This window comes from Cornus florida, unplaced genomic scaffold (assembly GCF_030987335.1).
Source record: "Cornus florida cultivar Cherokee Brave unplaced genomic scaffold, ASM3098733v1 CherokeeBrave_3.0.0_Hap2_Chr10, whole genome shotgun sequence".
Classification (NCBI taxonomy): Eukaryota; Viridiplantae; Streptophyta; class Magnoliopsida; order Cornales; family Cornaceae; genus Cornus; species Cornus florida.
The window spans coordinates 69735211-69753580 of NW_026775580.1; the positions used below are offsets into that span (position 1 = coordinate 69735211).

The 18370-nt window shown below is 35.1% G+C and overlaps 2 protein-coding genes and 1 pseudogene across 2 annotated transcripts; all 3 read right to left on the reverse strand.

The window, feature by feature from the left end:
- Positions 1-3964: 3964 nt before the first annotated feature.
- Positions 3965-6298, reverse strand: LOC132277397 (arabinosyltransferase RRA3-like). The gene is made up of 2 exons (XM_059779258.1): positions 5950-6298; positions 3965-5369 (listed from the first exon to the last, which is right to left on the reverse strand). The coding sequence occupies exons 1-2, from the start codon at positions 6130-6132 to the stop codon at positions 4251-4253; spliced, it is 1302 nt and encodes a 433-aa protein (XP_059635241.1). The 5' UTR covers positions 6133-6298; the 3' UTR covers positions 3965-4250.
- Positions 6299-7792: 1494 nt separating this feature from the next.
- Positions 7793-13291, reverse strand: LOC132276680 (probable protein phosphatase 2C 55). Its single transcript, XM_059778232.1, has 6 exons — positions 12936-13291; positions 11171-12095; positions 9933-10257; positions 9072-9221; positions 8287-8577; positions 7793-8110 (listed from the first exon to the last, which is right to left on the reverse strand). The coding sequence occupies exons 2-6, from the start codon at positions 11932-11934 to the stop codon at positions 8075-8077; spliced, it is 1566 nt and encodes a 521-aa protein (XP_059634215.1). The 5' UTR covers positions 11935-12095; positions 12936-13291; the 3' UTR covers positions 7793-8074.
- Positions 13292-15243: 1952 nt separating this feature from the next.
- LOC132279264 (small ribosomal subunit protein uS9-like) lies at positions 15244-16387 on the reverse strand (annotated as a pseudogene).
- Positions 16388-18370: the final 1983 nt, after the last annotated feature.

Below are 18370 nucleotides of genomic sequence, written 5' to 3' on the forward strand. Positions count from 1 at the left end.
ATATGTACTTTGAATAAATTGAATCGTAGGACACCTTGATCTATTTCATGTCACATGATAAGGTGCCCACCTTCTTGTTATTAGGTGCCCTAAAAAGTTGAGCACCAAATCACTTTACACAGGTGGTTGGTAAAAAAAAACTAAAAAGAGGTTAAACTTTGGTCATAATTATTTAAAATAAAATCGGATGTAGTATTAATAAAAAGCAATCCTATTTTTTTTTTTTTTTTTTCAAATGAAAGATTGAAAATTCAGGTCTTTTACAGTAACAATTGTGTTTAGTGATATTTTTTTCTAAATAAAAACTTACGAATTCAAATATTTAATGCGAAAATCGAGAGTGTGCTAAGGTAAAAAAAATGTAAATTACACCGGTTATTAGAATTTAGACAAATTTGGGACGTTTGCTCAACAATACCCTTAATGTTTAGGATGATGATCCTCCCTCTTCAGCGCAGGAGAAGTCTTACACAGAATTAATGATTGAGATTGAATTGATAAATAGGACCCACTAGTGATGATTCAGTCTCAACCACTTAATTTTGTGCAGGATCTCTTTACACTAAAGACGGCTTCGTCCTAATATTTATGACATTATTAATTTTTGGCACTCAAAGTCACTTTTCAAAATCTAATAAACAGAGGTTATGAAAGTTTAAAGTAATAAATGTTGAATAGTGCATAATACAAAAAATTAAAAAAATAAAAAAATAAAGGACAAAGTATGCTCCTTTATAATTCTCACATTTATATCAACAACTTGCTGATTCAAGGGCATACCCCTTTTAGGCAACTCATTAATTCAGGAGGGCATTTCAATAAATTAAAAATATATATTAATTGACAATTTATGTGCCAACTAGACAGCCTGCATAATAAAACTATGAATCCCACCGAATTTAATGGGTGGGGAACTCATAATTATGCAGTTATTGTTTACAATAAATAATTATTTGAGTACTTTTTCTTTTTTTTTGTATTATTATTTAAGTACATTGCTCCAGTTCTTTTGAAACACAATAAATAATTACAAGTCAACTAAATGTATCCATGTTTAATGTTTATATAATACAGCCAGGCAGCTTCGTCCTGAAGATGTACAGCTGCTTTAGAAGCTTTCATGAAATTCTTGGTCCCGCCTTACCTACAAATATTTGGTGATGGCCATCAATTCAACAAAAATACCTATATTAGATAATTTTGGGACAAATACAATAAATATGTGAATTTTTTTATGTTTTTTTTTAGTGAAAAATGAAGGCAGAACTCGAATACTTTCTAATGATAAATTTTGTGATGAATTTATGGTAAAATTTCACAAATAAATGAATTTAAGTAGGTACAAATTTACTATTGAAAGTAGTGGAATTTGAAAGAGACGACACAAAATTATTATTGTCAGTGAAAACGGGAATGGATTCCTGTTAGTGAATAGGCCCTATAAAAAAATAAAAATAAAAATAAAAATAAAAAAAAATAAAAATAATAAAAAATTGATTCACTTATACACATGTTGCATTATATTTTAAACTTTCAATCTCTCCAAACGAGGAGTGCTAATTTCAGTCGTGCAACCGACTGTCCTTTCACAGTCGTTGTTAGAATTGATTAGCTTTAAATGTATTAATTAGTTAAGTTATTATTTTTATGGGATTCTACAAATATTATTTTTTTTAGATAAAAATAATCTAAATTATTAAGTTATACCCTTTTAAATTATCTAGTCTTTCTTCTTCTCTCCTCTTTTACTTTTAATCTATCCACATGATGATGTGACTAGTGTTATGTGAATGAATCCTGAAAAAGGAAAAAAAATATAAATATGATAATTCATTCAGATGGATGGATTCTGGAAAGAATATATATAGCTAGTTACAACAAGAGATGCCTAAAAAAATGCAGCTTCCAATGCAATAGACTGAACTGGGTTTTGCCAAGGACGGCTTGAGGCGTCGCTGGAATAAAGCAATCTGTTGAGTCTTTGTTGCATCTGGAAACGGTGTATATCGGACTGAAGCAATCTCTAAAATTTGGTTGAGGTTGTTTGTTGGGACTCACGTTGGCCAAGATACAAAATGCATAGTCTTTTAAGAAGACAATTATTGATATCCTCGGCTCTTGGATTGCCTTATTAAGCAACTGCAATTAGCACTCCCCTCTACAAACATAGTAGAAACTATGATTTGATCGAGACCATACAATTTCGTCCAAATTCAAATGTCACATAATTAAATACAACAACTTTATTAAAAAAAAATTATTTACATGTCAATCCAACCCATTTCATGATTAAAATGTGACTAAGAAGCATTTGATGATATTTAATGATACCTCATGTTAACACGAGTCTTGCCTGTGAATTATACACCAGGTCATGTCTACTAATTGTTTAAAAAAAAAAAAAATTTATTTCGAGTTACTATTGGTTTGAGGTCATTTGTACTTTATTTGAATTGTACACCATGTCATGTGTAATATTTATATAAGGAAAATCATTTGAATTGTACACCATGTCATGTGTAATATTGAAAATCATTTCGAGTTGGACTGTTGACAATGGTAAGGTCATGACGTCGGTGAAACTCAGGCTACCACTGACATCAAACAGGTCATTGTTTGTCAATGTACATTGACCTCCTCTCTAACCCTTCAGGTTTGTGTTACGATTTTGTTCTTATACATGTATTGTATTTTATTGCAATAAACATGTTTTTCACTAGTAGAAATGGAATTTGATGGTTACAAATTGCTGATATCAATATTTTTTTTGTCGTTGAGTATTCACAAAGGAAAGAGATGTATTGTTTACACACAAATCTCATGAGAGGTAAGTATAATTCGGCGCTAGAGGTCATATATTGAAGAAATCTCAAGGTCGCTCAGTGTAATTTACCCTTTTATCTATGGTACACAAATGCCTTACAACAGTGCTGAAAGGGCCAAGCAAGTGATGAAAATGATTAACCAGTGAGTGTGAACTCTTTCAGTGACGAAAATCGTAACCTGCAAGTGATTTCAGTCCTATAGAATTTGCTCATAAACTCAAAGCTTATCTTGGTACCGGTTTGGTAAGGCTGCAAAAACCTTATGCAGACTCTATTGTTTAAATATTAGGTAGGCCTAGTGATCATGTAGTGACTAACTTCTTCTTCTTCTTCAGGCATTTTCTGCAACTAATAAGAGAGACTTCAATCAGATGCTTGCTGATGTTAGTCTCAACTTTTTGAAGAATGCTATAGCACTCTTTATGGGATCAGTTACAACGTTGAAAATCCTGCAGCCTCAATTACAGAAAAGGCTGCAATGCCTAACAACCAATTCGATCACTGTAAAAACTTCCTCTTGATGTAATGTGAAGTGTGATATCACTGTTGGATACAATGTAAAAAATCCTTAAGCCTCAGTTCAGGAGAGCCTGCAATGTCTATGCTATAAGACTACGCCAATCAAGTAAATTTAGAGTTACACCAGAGTAAACTGGACAGTCTAAATCCCCCATTTCAGATATATGGTGCTAGAGAGAGAAGAAAAGAAAAGAACTACTTCCAAATGCGGGTATTTAATAAGCACAGTACTCTAGCAATATGACCAGTACCAAGGGCATAACCCAAGTGTAAAAAGGTTGAGAATTACCAAACAACAAACAAAAGCAATATGGTGAAAGTCCAAAGCAGCTCAATTATAGGCTCTGAGGAGATTACTCACCAATCTGACCAAATATTATCTGTTTTTCACATACACTTTAAGGAAGTTTGTACCTATATCCATATGATGTTTATCGATATTTAATGTAGTCATCGGGTCTAATTTTCATTTGCATGCTATGTTCATTTTGCATTTGCAACACTTCATCATTTACTTCAAGGTAGACAGCCAACACCAAAATGCAATTCTAGAACAACGCAATCAAGCAGAAAAAATTCAACATTATAATGCTTGCAACAGTACAGTGTAAAGCAAACTCTTCATCCACAAACGTAAAAAAATTCATTTGTAACACTTTTTAAACATACATAAAATAGCACATTCGTTTATCATGGGAGGCACTCAAATGTGAATTAAACAAAAGTTATTATGACAAAAAGGAACACAGAATTTGAACTGAAGCTAAAAGCAGAGAAATAAAAATTCAAATTAGACATTGCTTTCAGAAGGTTTAACGATTTAGACTATCTGTATCCAGTGAATATAAGCAAGAAGGAAACTGCTGAGCATACCCGTTGATCAACAAATCTCCTGCAGTTTGATTTTTACCATTCCGACCCATCAGGGAATGATTCCAATGCATCTTGCTTGCCATTAATGTAGAACTCAACAACTGCTTTCATTCTTCTAAGTTTATCAGGGTGGTAATTCACATGAACAATGACTGGCTTAAGCTTTTTTAATTTAGCATCTTTTCTTACAGTCTTGAAAAGGACCTTACTATTCATAAAGAGATAGAAATCCATAGTTCTCCTAGAGGCATGAAGCCCAATATACCCAGGATGGGAAGGGAAAGCAAGCTCTTCATTGAAAACAGCCTGGTCCCACGACTTTGGTTCCCGAGAAAGGCGATCAGCCACACGATCCAAAAGCTCAATTGAAGGAATTGTAGGCCTTATATAGAAGAAACCAGAATTATAAACCCATATCCGCATTGTATGAGCATATCGAGCCCAACCCATGGCAGGTTCATCAAAGACATCATTAAATCCATAAGCCGTATAATTATTGTGACCATCCGTCATGGATTCCACATCAGAATCACGATATAAATGTTCAAATGGATTCTGCACATATACTATATCAACATCTGAGAGAAGAACACTGTAACCCAGCTGCAAAAACTCCCTCAAGATACGAAACTTTAAACCCGAGACGGCATGGTTACCTCCTGTTTTGGCAACTGAATCAATACCCTCATCCGGGTCTCTCCTATACACTGGAACATTATTTGATTTGCAGAAATCCGCAATCCAATCATCCAATGCCACAACCAGATAATTGGTTATGCCCACTTTCTTGATGCTAGTGAACCAGACCTCCAACGAGTCTTTTACATTCGAATTGGCAAGAGCAACAACAAGCTCTTTCCGAACAGAAACTTCCTCTAAGATTTTTGCCAATCTTGGGTTCACAGATTCATCAGGAATGACAGTTGGGTTAGTTCTCAAACCCTTGACAGTGCCAAAAGGCCCAGCTTTATGTTGTTCACCCAACACCATAAACTGCTTCTGTGCATTATCTTTTCCTTGCTCAGCCAGCCGTAACTTCTCAGTTAGCTCCCTAACCTGCTTCCTCAACTCTGCATTCTTTTCTGATAACCCCATGATGTCCGACTTTAACATGTTAATCCTTTCTGTCGATTCACATGAGGATGAACCAATCTAACAAATAAATCACCAAAAAATAAGGCATATAGAATTGACCTCAAGAATAATGAATTGGAGTAGTAATTAATTCCATACCAGTCATTTGCATCAATGAATTAAAGTTGTAATTACTTCCATACCAGACATGTACATCAGACAATAATTGCCAAAACCAAAAAGGATCTAAAACAAAGATGAGAACTTTACCTTAACTTAGTTCATTATATGGACCCATTAGCTAAAACATCAAAATCAATTAGTACTTCACATTACCAATGTAAACTAAGAATTTTACCTAATAACACAACTCCAAAACTAAAATTAAACCATCTCTAAAATTCCATACATTTCCCATAAAAAAACTCAAACTGTAAATTTCATATGTACCAACAGCACAGTTTTTGCCCTATATTTCAAAATTAAACACAATACATGTTCAATTAAATTTCGAAGAAGAACATGAAATGTTAATTCACAGTAACCCATTCACGTAAAATAACTTTAAAAAATCAGCTACATACACATAAATACATTCATATATACAAGCATATGTATGTATATTTGTTGAGGATATGAGGAAAGATTGGAACCGGACCTGTAGATTTGATTTTGCAAGGCGGCGATTGAGATTCTGAGGGTTGGGAGTGAGAAGTCCATGAGGGAACAAGAAGGCACAGACGCAACCGAGAAGAACTCCGATGAGGATCGCAAAAGCAATTCGAGATCCACGAAGCGATTGACTCTTCATCGACGATCCCTCTCTACGACCACCCGCCATGACTTTCAGTGACTCCCAAAAAGCATCAAGAGAGGGCTTTTCCGAAACCCTAGATGTAGTTTCTTCTGCTACCCGCTCCCATGTTGAAATACTTCTCGGCACTCCGTAGCCACCACGAGAGAGAGAGAGAGAGAGAGAGAGTAGACTTTGTCACGCGGCTGAGTGTGCGTATATTTTAGCAGACAAAAAACAGATTGAGCATCGATTTAGTGTTTCGCGGAACAGCTTATTAACTGCTTGAACCATGATTAGGACGTGATTGAAGGCTTCATTGGCGATCAGACGGACTGAAATCCACAACCCCTGGATATTGTGTTACCTAAAAAAATAAAAACATAAAACAAAAAAGTCAAAGCAATTTGATATATTATCTTATCTTCATTGTTTTAAGAGTTGCATGTGCCTGAGCCTTCAAATTTATAGTCGATTGACATTTTAAATAGGGTTAAATTGATATTTGAAATATAAGAAATTTTTTATTTTAAACTGGTATAGGACGTTTATTATTATTATTATTATTATTATTATTTGAATTTTTTGTTTTGTTTTAGGTTTGATTAGTATTATCCATTTTATAGAAAAAAACTTAAAGTTATTTCAAACTTCTCTCATTTTTTCTTTTTTAAGGATCCGTTTATTCCGACGTAAAATATTATTTTAAAAAAATATATATATTTTTTTTAAGTAAAATATTTTTTTATTTTTATTTTGTCTGTATTTAACAAATATTTTATGACAATTAAATACCAAAAAATAAAAAAAAAATTATTTAAAAAAATTATTTTACGTCCAATGTTTGTGTAGAATTTGTTGTCAATGGGTCAAAGTCCTTGACATTGCTTAACCTGACCTAAGCTTAGCTCGCTGACCGTGTTAAACAAGTTCTAAATTATTAAAATTTCTGAAAAAAAAATTCTAAATTATTACGTAATCTCGAGGCCTAATTATAAAGTGATACAGAAATAAAAGTTTAAACAAAATTGATACGTTTATTTGTGTCGCACCCAATTACAAAGTAATAAAGAAGCAAAGCGACACCTTTGTTTGTGTCAGGACCCCAATAAATGTGTCAGGACGCCAATTGCAAAGTGATACGGAAGTAGTGTAAAAATTTAAAACAAAGCTAACACATTTATTGATGTGTCAACTTGTGATTGAACGATTGACCCAAGACCATAATTTCTCCGCTCAAAACTTACAAAATTATTACATGCGGTCCTTAACCATGTAAACCAGAAACTCATTATAAAGCCCTGCCCAAAAGACACGTTGGGCGAGTTCAAGACGCAAGTCCAAGGAATAAACAATTATTTTAAATACAGACAAGTCTCGGGAAATAAGTCTTGTCCCAATGTTCACTTGTGTTAACAAATTTGCCTAATAAGTCTAATTAGCATTCAACAAGCTCAAGCTCAAGCTCAAGCAATTGCTTATGGAGTTAGACCGACTCAAGTTACCATCGAGTCAAGGAGGAATAGTCCCAACTCTTCAAGTCCGAATCGTCGTGAAAAACTTAATTCATTTGCAGTCCTCACTTCAACTTAATTCATTTGCACAACATTTTCAATTAAAATTTCTTACCACCAGATACAAGTCTGATAAGATGTACCTTTTCATGTTCTATAAAAGAACAAGGTTTACACACAGAGAAACAAGAAAATCACAAATGCTGTACGCTCTCCATTTTATATCAGAAAATCAAAATAACAGAAGTCCCAACTAACTGCAACAAGAAACTACCACACATTACCCATCAAAAAAAATTTCCCTTTCTGAAAAAAAAAAACGAAGAAAAAAAGAAAAGTATTTACAGCACCAATCGTGGTGGTTGGAGTACGGCGTAACACTCCATCACAGAAGGCTTCAAATGCCCGACAAGATGCCCAAGTAATACGAATGATTTGCAACGGGATTTTGAGTTCACAAGCCCAGGTATAGGAGTCTAACCAGAGCCACATGCCAAAAGGGTGTTGTTTTCCTGCATAACAAAATATAAATCAATTTCTCCATCATAAATACTTGCAAAGAATCTGAAGCGCATAAATTATATATATGGAAAGAATATAATGTATGTATATTTGCACTTGTTAGTGTTGAGACTTCAGAGAGGGTGTTTTGTGTGTGTAAAAGAGAGAGAGGAGAGTGGCATTATACATTGTTGGCACTGGTAATGTAGGAAACAACAACAGTGATGTCGTCAAGCTTGCCACCATAATAACGGAATCCAGCATCTTGCGCAGCAGTGGAAAAAGGCGTCTGCCGGTTTTTATCCTGTGCTCGTTGGCGTGCCAATGCTGCAATCTTTTGTGCTGTCACCTGAGGCCCTAAACCAGCTCTAATAGCATGAACCACAACTGCCGTAACCTCGTTGTTGTACAAATTGTCAAAAAGTCCATCTGTGCCAGCAATTATAACATCTCCGGGAGCAACAGGGATTGTGAAAACCTGTAACAGACACATATCACTTAGCTTTTTTCAATTCCACAATCAACCAGGTAAAATTGAATAATTGCTGGAATATCAGGAATTGTTTTATGCTCTATTTTGCTGACCTCTTTTCTGTTGATACTTTCCTGAAATCAAATTATACATTATTGAATGTAATCTTATTTCGAATGCATAATCAATCCATACTTCAGCATGGGGTTGCTCACAAATGCTCAGGGTTAAATTAAGGCGAAAATATATAAGAATACAGGTGAGGTTGATCATTTTCAAGAAAAATTTGTGCACGTATTTGGAATGCTTCAAGGATAAGTTAAACACACCACCACCAGGACAAAATATATAATATAGAATTAGGTAATGTATGAATCTGGCTCAATGCCACAAAACAAGTAAAGTGCTAGATCGCAGAAACTTTTGCTAAAAGTGGAGCATAAGAGTAGCATGCATCAACTTAGCAAAAGGGGAGCATAAGAGTAGCTGCATCAACTTACCTGACCAGAGCTAGGCAAATCACCACCGTTTCCACTCTCCAATTGATACGTAAAATTGAAATCATGCTGCTGTACAGGGGTTCGAAATATGGTGCATCCATCTCTAACCACCATAAACCCACTATCTCCTAAATTAATGGCATGGAGACCCTGCAAAAGTAACAGAATCACAAATCAATTTCTGCCAAAAAACCAAAATAGAAAATTCAATTGCTCTTGTTCATCAAAAGTTTTATCACATTACTATCATCAAATAGCTCTCACACTGTCAAAGCACACTAAACTTGAACAGGAGTCCAGGAAAAAAAAAAGGGGGTTAATCCAGCCTGTAAAGCTAGAGAAGGAACCCTCAAAAAGCAGACCAAATAATTTATATTAAGTGTTCATTCCCAAATTTATCCAACTCAATTCTTGTAATGAAAATGCTCAGGAATACGTCTATTACAGTGAAATCTTTAGGTTTACACTTCAGACGTATGCTGGAATGAATGTTTCTTCAATAGATTTAGTGTAATAACTATAATCAGTAGCAATACCAGGTTTCACAGAAAACCAGAAAAAGAAACTAATGATATTGTTAATTGAAATTTCAAAAAATTGAGATATGAGCTACATTCAAATTAAAAAGGGGGAAGGCCTGGGACGTTAATGGATGTGAAACTTATTTCCAGAACAAAATAAAAACTGAGACCCGACAAGTTTTTACCTTTTCAGACAGCAACATCACATTTCATAGCCATAGTTAAAAGATCCCATAAACTAGATAATAGTTATCATCCACTGAGGACCCATAGTCAACATTACAGGCTAAAAGGAACTAACATAAAAGAAGCATAATAGCCCGGAATGGAAGTAGCATACCTGACCCGTCAATGCTATAATGCAAGCAGTGGAGGAACCTCTAGCTTTTGTGCTTGAATGAGCCTTTTCCAAAACCCTTGCTGGGTCAATTGAACCCTTGGGCTCCTCTTGAATGGCGGTTACCGAATTAGACATGAGTTCTCGAGCATATTGCCCAGCATCAACACCAAGATCAGCCCAGCCGCCAACGCCATCTGCCACGCCTATTGCTTGTTCATCAGAACAAATAAAATGAGCATCCTCCCCACCAGTTTCTTCTTTGTCAGGATGGGGCAAGTAGCATGATCCTGAAAGTAGCTTCAGGGTTCTGTGTGCTGGAATCTTCCTATAGTCAGCACCAAGAAACATAACAAAATAAGAGAGAGCATTTCCATGACAATGACATAATTCCTTATATTTAGAGACTCAAATATCTTTTCTCCCCACTGCATCACATGCACATAGGAAACCTTCGATTGACATAGCTATCCTTACCGGACTTATTAGAATCATTACTAAACACTTCGTCAAATTACTAAATACAAATAAATAAATAAATATTCTTTTAAAAACAGATTACAAAATGGTAATAAATTTTAAATAATTAGTGAATAAATTAAACACAAGCAGCATAACCAAACAAGAGCAAAAATGAGGGCAGAATTCAGAACTAATACAAATGTTCAAGTTTTTTTGCTGACTCCCACAAATAGTACCATTGTACGGTAAACTATACTCGAGTTTGGAGACCAAACCAAAGATGTGATTGACTAATTTGAAAAATTAAAGAATGAGAATGTGCTAGTAGCACTTTAACTATGGGGCCAGATAATTGTTTGCAGATAAAATATGTTAGGACAAGGTCCAATATGGATAAACATAATGAGGTACAGTATTTGGGTGCAGTGATTATTACATCATATCAAGAACCAGGGGTCATATCAGCATGGGCACCGATTATAACAAATAAGAAATGACAATAGTCCTTGATGACATTAAAACTAAATTTAGTTGGCATGTGTGTATTTAAAATAAAGCTTCAACCAATTCCAGAGTTTGCAAAGAAGCTCCCAAGTCACGCTGAAAATATTTCGCTCCAACTACCCAATGAAATTCTTCTTCACAGATGATAATGAGACCATATGTAGTATAATAATTTTACTTAAAACATCAACACATGGAAGTTTAATAGTTGCAACATAAGAAGTTCACGAACTCAAAACATGAAAGGATAACAGTTACCACGTAAAAACACTTACTCTTCAGGATCAACTGCAGAACTTGCAAGTTGTTCATCACGTGCAGAGCTGTCAAAGGACACATCAGGAGCAGTCCCAGCAGAGGAACATGCAGGTGATAAGCTGTGGAAACCCATGAATTCAAACCCCAGGAATGGAATACAGTTGCTCCTCTTTGTAACATTGTATATATAATATCCATAAATCAAATAATTGTTAGGTCCTTCTTTATTTCTCAAGCTCATGCTGACTTTTCTGCAACTGTCAAGACTTCTACTGCCATGGCAAGTAGAGAAATTGTTTGTTGACATTGCAAGGTGGCCACGCCTTGAAATTAAATTATTTAAAGAACAGTCACCAAATACAGCTTTAGAACCAGAAACAGCCATAGGTGCTTTTAGAGACTCACTGCCCAAAGATAAGTGACTGGGTTTGGATTCGGATAGCAGGCGGTCAATGTGGTACGCACAGACCTGAAATGAAGGCCCTGAAACAGAGGGGATAGAAAATGTGCGAGAAAGTGCTCCAACAACCGAGATATTTTTTCTTCGATTAACCAACTGCAAATTCGATTGTGCAGCAATAACAGTTCCAGGTTGCAGAAGGACATGCAGGTCACTATATGCTGAAAATGGTATCGAATGGAACAACCTAGAGTTGCCAAAGAACAGTTTCCTTTGACCAATCAGAACATTGACAGAATCTTGGAGCCCACCTTCTTGCCCAGCGACCAAAATTCGCTGTCGAATTGCGACACTCAGTCTTGAGAAATAATTAGATGGCATCTTACCCTCTCAAACAAAGCACTTTTGCTTGCACCCGCTTATTACAGTGAACAAGATCGTTAGCACAGTGCGAAGAAGATAATCTCATATCTCAGTACATTAGTTTACAAGTTACTTCTCAAGAGCCCGCCTCTTCTCCACAATATTTTAAGAAAAAAAACCTGAAATGCAGAAATGAAACGAGGACCAATATTAAAAATGATTCTTTAACTTTGGCAAACAGCAATATAGAACACAGATGTATCATTAGAAACAGAATCTTTGAACCATAACCATTTTATACACTTCATCTACAATTTTATATATATTTCATTTCTCTTTTGGGGGGTTAAAGTAAGAAAAAGGAAATATATGCAACTGCAGACCCTCTGCGGAGGAGGTAAGGAGGCAAGGTTGTGTACATCTCACCCTCCACAAATCTTGCGAAGGCCGGAGCCTAGTCCACTGGGTTTTAACTACCCTGGTTCGAGCAAGCCTTCAAATACATAATAAAAGACAAGACCCAAATAATCCTAATTGACAAAAAATACATAATAAAAGACAAGACCCAAATAATCCTAATTGACAAAACGAAGAAAGCTTCCCAAAGATTGATTTGGAAACAAGTGTCAAATGAAAGTATGATCAACATATTCAGAAACATTATCAAAATTTTAGAAACTGAAAAGGAGAACGATGGAACTCTATCAAACGGGCACTTTAACATATTCAAAGAAAAAAAAAAAAAGGAAAAAAAAAAATTTGATCAACACATTTATTCTTAAATATACATCTGTCGCCCATTAAAATTCACACACTGGATAACAAAAAATACATATATAACTGAGCATTGTGGTTGTAATTCATAAATTTAGTCTATGGATATAGCCAAAACACAGTAGTAAGAAATATTGAACCCAAATATCCAAATCCTCAAGCGATCATTCATAACTAATCCATAAATAAAAATGTTCTAACTATAATTAACGAAATCAAACCTATAGGAAGGGTTCAAATCATACCTTTATCGATATTTGGAATAGTATTCAACGGAAAAGGTGAGCTGGAAAATACGTCGGTGTCGGTGTCGGCGTCGGTGTTTAGAATCAAACTCATAGTCTCGCCGATCAAATTATGAAAGCCCTAGAATCCAAATCTAGTCCCTTATATACCTGAATTCGGAGACCGACGTTCGAATAAACAATAAAAATCTTCGAAAGTTAGGTAGCAGCCACGAGCCTGTCTGTCTCTCTCTAACTTTCTCTCTCTACCACTCTCGTCCTTCAAGATCGCCTAAGCTGTAATTTTGTCCAGATACTTCGAGAGAGCTAAAACAGGAAACCCTAATAAAATAACAGGAAGTTCGAGGAGATTGACGGTGGGTTTTAATAATATATGATTATATACCTAATAATGAAAATTATTTTGACTATACTGTCCCTGTTACGAGCTAAAACTTGCCGTCTCTCCTTGGTAATTCAAGGGGTGATTTGGTCATTATATTCGTTATTTAGACGTCCCGGTCGGTATGTGTTTAAAGTATTCTTGTCTAATTTAGTGGGAATAGTAACGGGGGACACTTTGCTGGGTGCACATTTTGGGTGATAATCACTTTTTAGAGAGAGAGAGAGAGAGCGCCAAAATCTTTGGAGTATTGCTAAAATCTTTAATTTTTCATAAAATTATTGTGTGGAATTAAAATGTATATGAAGGGCCTACTCTGTTTGTTGCGTGTGTGTTAAGCCAACTTACTTTTTCTTTTAATAGAGTATAGTTTAAAGAGTTTTTATCCTGTAATAGATGGAACCCAAACTTAATTCTATTGCTTTTATTAAAGGAATTAAAATCTCTCACTGCTAAGTATATCAATTTGAAAAATCGATAAGAATAGAACATTCTAAATCATGGGGCACAACGTCAAATAAATAGAAGTTTTTATTTTTATTTTTAGTGCAACACATTTTTTATAATATTTTTACCATCTAACCTATGTATAATTGTAGGGCTCAAATTACTCACTTTTCTTCTGGAAATTAGAGGGTGGAAAAATCTTCTTCTCCAATTTAGAAGATCCAAAAATTCTAGAGATGATTTAAAAGTTTGAGTTATTGGGTGGAAATAACACTCTCAACTTATATATATCCATTGACGGGGCACTTGGTGACACTACATCAAGGTCCAGGTATAAATCTGATACCAATTATAATAATTAAGGTACTTTACAATTTGACGCAAAAATTTAAACTATTATATGAGATTAATACTCTGATTCATATATATTCATTTACTTTTTCATCCGAATCTGACATGGGTATGTCAATGACTTAGGGATAACTATAAAAGTCTTGTGTCACAACTTAAAAGACACATAATCATTAAATAAAGCTATCCACTTTGATATACAAAATCACACAACACTTCCATAAGATCATAATAAGCTCCTAGTACACCATGTATAAGGGCGAACACAGAAATTGTAAATGGGGCTAATATTAAATATAAATTTAATCACATAATTTCATAAGTAAATATATATATATATAAAACATAATCTAAAAAAATATTTGAAATCAAAGATTACAAAATATTTAGGCTTATTTGGCTTGGGCGTGTTTGGTTGGGCCTTTGTTTTACAATTGTGACTTAGATGGATGGGTTAATATTTTGGGCTACTAATACTACTGCAAATTTATTTATTTTTTATTTTTTTATTTTTTTTGTGGCTCAAGCCCTCCTTCCATCCGCCTGTGCCATGTATATTGCAGTTGCAAATGAAAAAATGTATGGGCGGTAATTGGGTGGGTTTGGGATAATTTTGTGCTGGTTATGAATGGATGAGTGGGTCAATAACTCGCTATCAACTCATTTATGATGGGTTATAAACGAGTTGGGTGTTAAATGGGTGAGTCAACTCACTCCCAATCTGATAAGCCTAATATTTTCAAACATATATTGTCAAATTATTTTGGTTGTTGAATACCCAAAAAATTTGAATTGTTCCTGTAGTAGTTCTATATTAGTTTTTTGATCTAAGACGTTACAATATTATTTTTCTTTTTTTTAAAAAAAAAGTCAGTAATATTAATTATTATTATTATTATTATATCCTATTATTTTTTAGTGTTTCCATATATATATATGGTAAAGAGTGTTAAAATAAATTTGGGTTAAAAGTAAAAAAACCTCCCTAAACTATTAGCATATCAACAATTAACCTTCTGAACTATGTAATTTTATTGCAAATGACCCCATCCAGCAAGTCTCTGGCAGATTTTGACCGTAACAATGCATAAGTTGAAAATAAATGACCATAGTGCCCTTATACACATGAACGGACAAAAATACCCTTAATTGTTAAGGTTACAACCAAACAAGTAACAAATAGGTTATAATGAGACAACCAAACACCCCTCAACGGTACGACTTCTAGAACCTGACACGAGCACCATGCCCACCGAACTTCTTGGGCTCGCAGCGTCTGGGGTCGGCCACCAGGAGGGTGCGATCGTAGCGGATGAGGATATCTTTGATCTAATTATTGGACTGCTCGTTAACGTACTTCTGGTAGTAGGCGATGAGGGCTTTTGCAATGGACTGATAGATGGCGTAGATCTGGGAGGTGTGACTACCGCCTTTGACTCTGATCCTCATGTCGACGCCGGCAAAGCGGTGGCGACCCAGGAGGAGGATAGGCTCGTACGCCTTGTAGCGGAGGATCTCCGGCTGTACCAGTTCGATGGGGTAGCCATTGATCTTGATTCACCCCTGCACTTGCAGTAGGTCACGGCCACGGCAATCTTCTTGCGCCCGAAGCACTGCACAAACTCAATTGAGGCCGCCATGATAATCAGCTCTCCCTCTCTGCAGAAAAATAAGGGCCCAAAATAAAATAAAATAAAAATTGCTAAAAATAACCTCTCTCCGCCCCTCTGTCTGTCTGTATATATATAGGTCGTGTGTTTGTGTAAATTTCATATCAATCCAAGAATTTTAAGAGGAAGTGTTCACCGAAGAAGAAACAATTGTAAATGATGGCCAACGTTTCCTCGTTAAAGAAGAACAAAATGGTAGTTATTGGGAGATCTGTTTTCCGTTACCCTTATTTGATCAGACCCTAAACCATGTTCGGCGACCTTCTCCCATGTGCGGCAAATTCTTGATTCCTTAAATTCGATTAACTTTAGGCAACATCATATTTCCATGGCTGATAATCCTTCTTCCACATTGAGATCTCAATTTTGTGATCACAAAAAAACTGACTCCGGACGGTGACATTAGTTCTGATTCTTCGTCTCTGTCCAACGATGTCGATGTAACTTCGAGGCTTTAGTCCATAACTGGAAAGAAAAACTTTTTCTTCAATCTTTACACCGCAATCAGGTGGATTTGGCCATCGAACATGGTGGGCAAAGAGAATGTCGCTGCAGAGCTGTATACTTGTAACGCAATGGGTTTTACAACCAATTACAACCAATTAAAAAATTATCATTTTTGTTATTTATTTATTTTTGGCTAACTTTGTGTCTCATTTTTATTGGTTTCTAAATTCCTAATTGCCACGTCACCAAGTACAGTTGGTAACTCTCAAAACTACGTAATTTTAATTGAGGGTAAATTTGTCTTTTTATTTTTTCGACCAAGTTAGTTGCCAAAATAGACTGAAATGCAATAAATTAATAGTTCAGGGAAGTTTGTTGCAATATGCCAATAGTTTAAGAATTTTTTTTGCATTTAACCCTAATATTTTTTATAATTCACACAAAATGTTAAGCAACACCTTTATATAAAAGATACAACATCCATTTAACAAATTATATAAAATTGCAACGCTACCTAGTTCTAATTTGTGATTTTTCTGTGACTACCACTACTTACCCCCATAAAGTCAACAAGTACACGCGCAAAAAATATACCATATTACATAAGGGAATTTGGACAAGGAAGGTAGTGATCAACCTATAAGTGCTGTGATCCACACAACCTCCTTAATCTCAAACCACTTAGTACACCGAACCTCCGCAATATCTGAGGCTTGGCCCAAACCAATATTGAGCAAACAAATACAGGTAAAATTGTTACCCTATATACAGAAGAAAAGAATACACCACGTGTTTTTTTACGTGTGTGTATATATATATAGGGGCGGACCAAGAAAAGTATGTGAGTGGGGCAGAAAAAAAATAGTATTATAGTCCTCATACTTTGATGAATATTGGTCTTTTTGGCTCTAACGAATTGACCTGACAACCTAAGAGCAGTTGCATTGGGCTCGCAGAACCAATTTCCTTAAGCCCAAGCTTCTTTTTCTGTGATCCAATCCACTCTAATTGGATTGCGGAATGGTAGGCCCATTTTGGTGGCTCATGGAATGGATTGTTGGATTTGATAATTAAGAACTGTTAAAGGCACTATTTGGGAGACACATCCCAAACTGGGAGGCACAAAAAGTGCCAAAACGACTTTTTTGGGCAAAAAATAATTGACTTTTTTTTTAAAAAAAAATTTATGCACTACACTGAAATTTGAGTCGTTAACGCGTTATTTGTGCCCTAACAGCTCTCTTGGCCCAAAAAGTTAATTTTGAATTTTTTTCCTTAAAAATAATATTTTTTTACCTCTATAAATACATCAACCCCAACCACCTTTTTTTTTTTGTCTTTTTATTTTTATTAATAAGGATTTTATTATATAAAATTTCATAACATCTTAAAAGCAAAATATATATATATATATATATATATATATATATATATATGCAACATAAATTAAATGGGTTCTTTGCCAAAGCGGTTACACAAATTTTCTATCAAATCTTTCCTTAACTTCGTATTTGTCACTCTAGCTATTACAAATCTAGACCTTAGCAAGAGTAGATGTGTGTGACTAAAACCAATGGGTTTTTGACATAAAGTGGGATTCGGGATTATCTCATCTGATGGCAGAGTCCAACTTCCAATATTTGTGTGGCATTCATCTTCAATGACCATAAGGATGATGCATGTTTTTATTACGAGGCACAAGTCATCTTTTTCCCAAAAATGCATTGTCCCTGCGTTATTGCCCACTTGATCTGTAAGATCCCAAAAGCTCGTTCCACATCTTTCCTAAAGGCCTCCTCTTGTCTTTGAGTAATTTTTTATTTTTATTTTTTTTAATATTCCAGTAGTTGGGTGTAGGATGGTCTGCATCAAAGTTTCTCACTTAGGGTATAAACCATTAAACAAGTAATACCCCATTCTATGTTGATGCTCATTCACCACAAAATTAACCAGAAGCAATTGGGCAGTGACGATACTGTTGAATCGAGGAATGATCCAATACGTTAAGATCATTTTGTGAACCCAGCATTCCAAAGAATGCATGTTAGATTCACAAATCTTATAAGACTACTGCCTCTAATACGAAAGTAGGCTTATAGAAGCGTCCCTTGTGCGTGCCATGGCATACCACTAGGCAA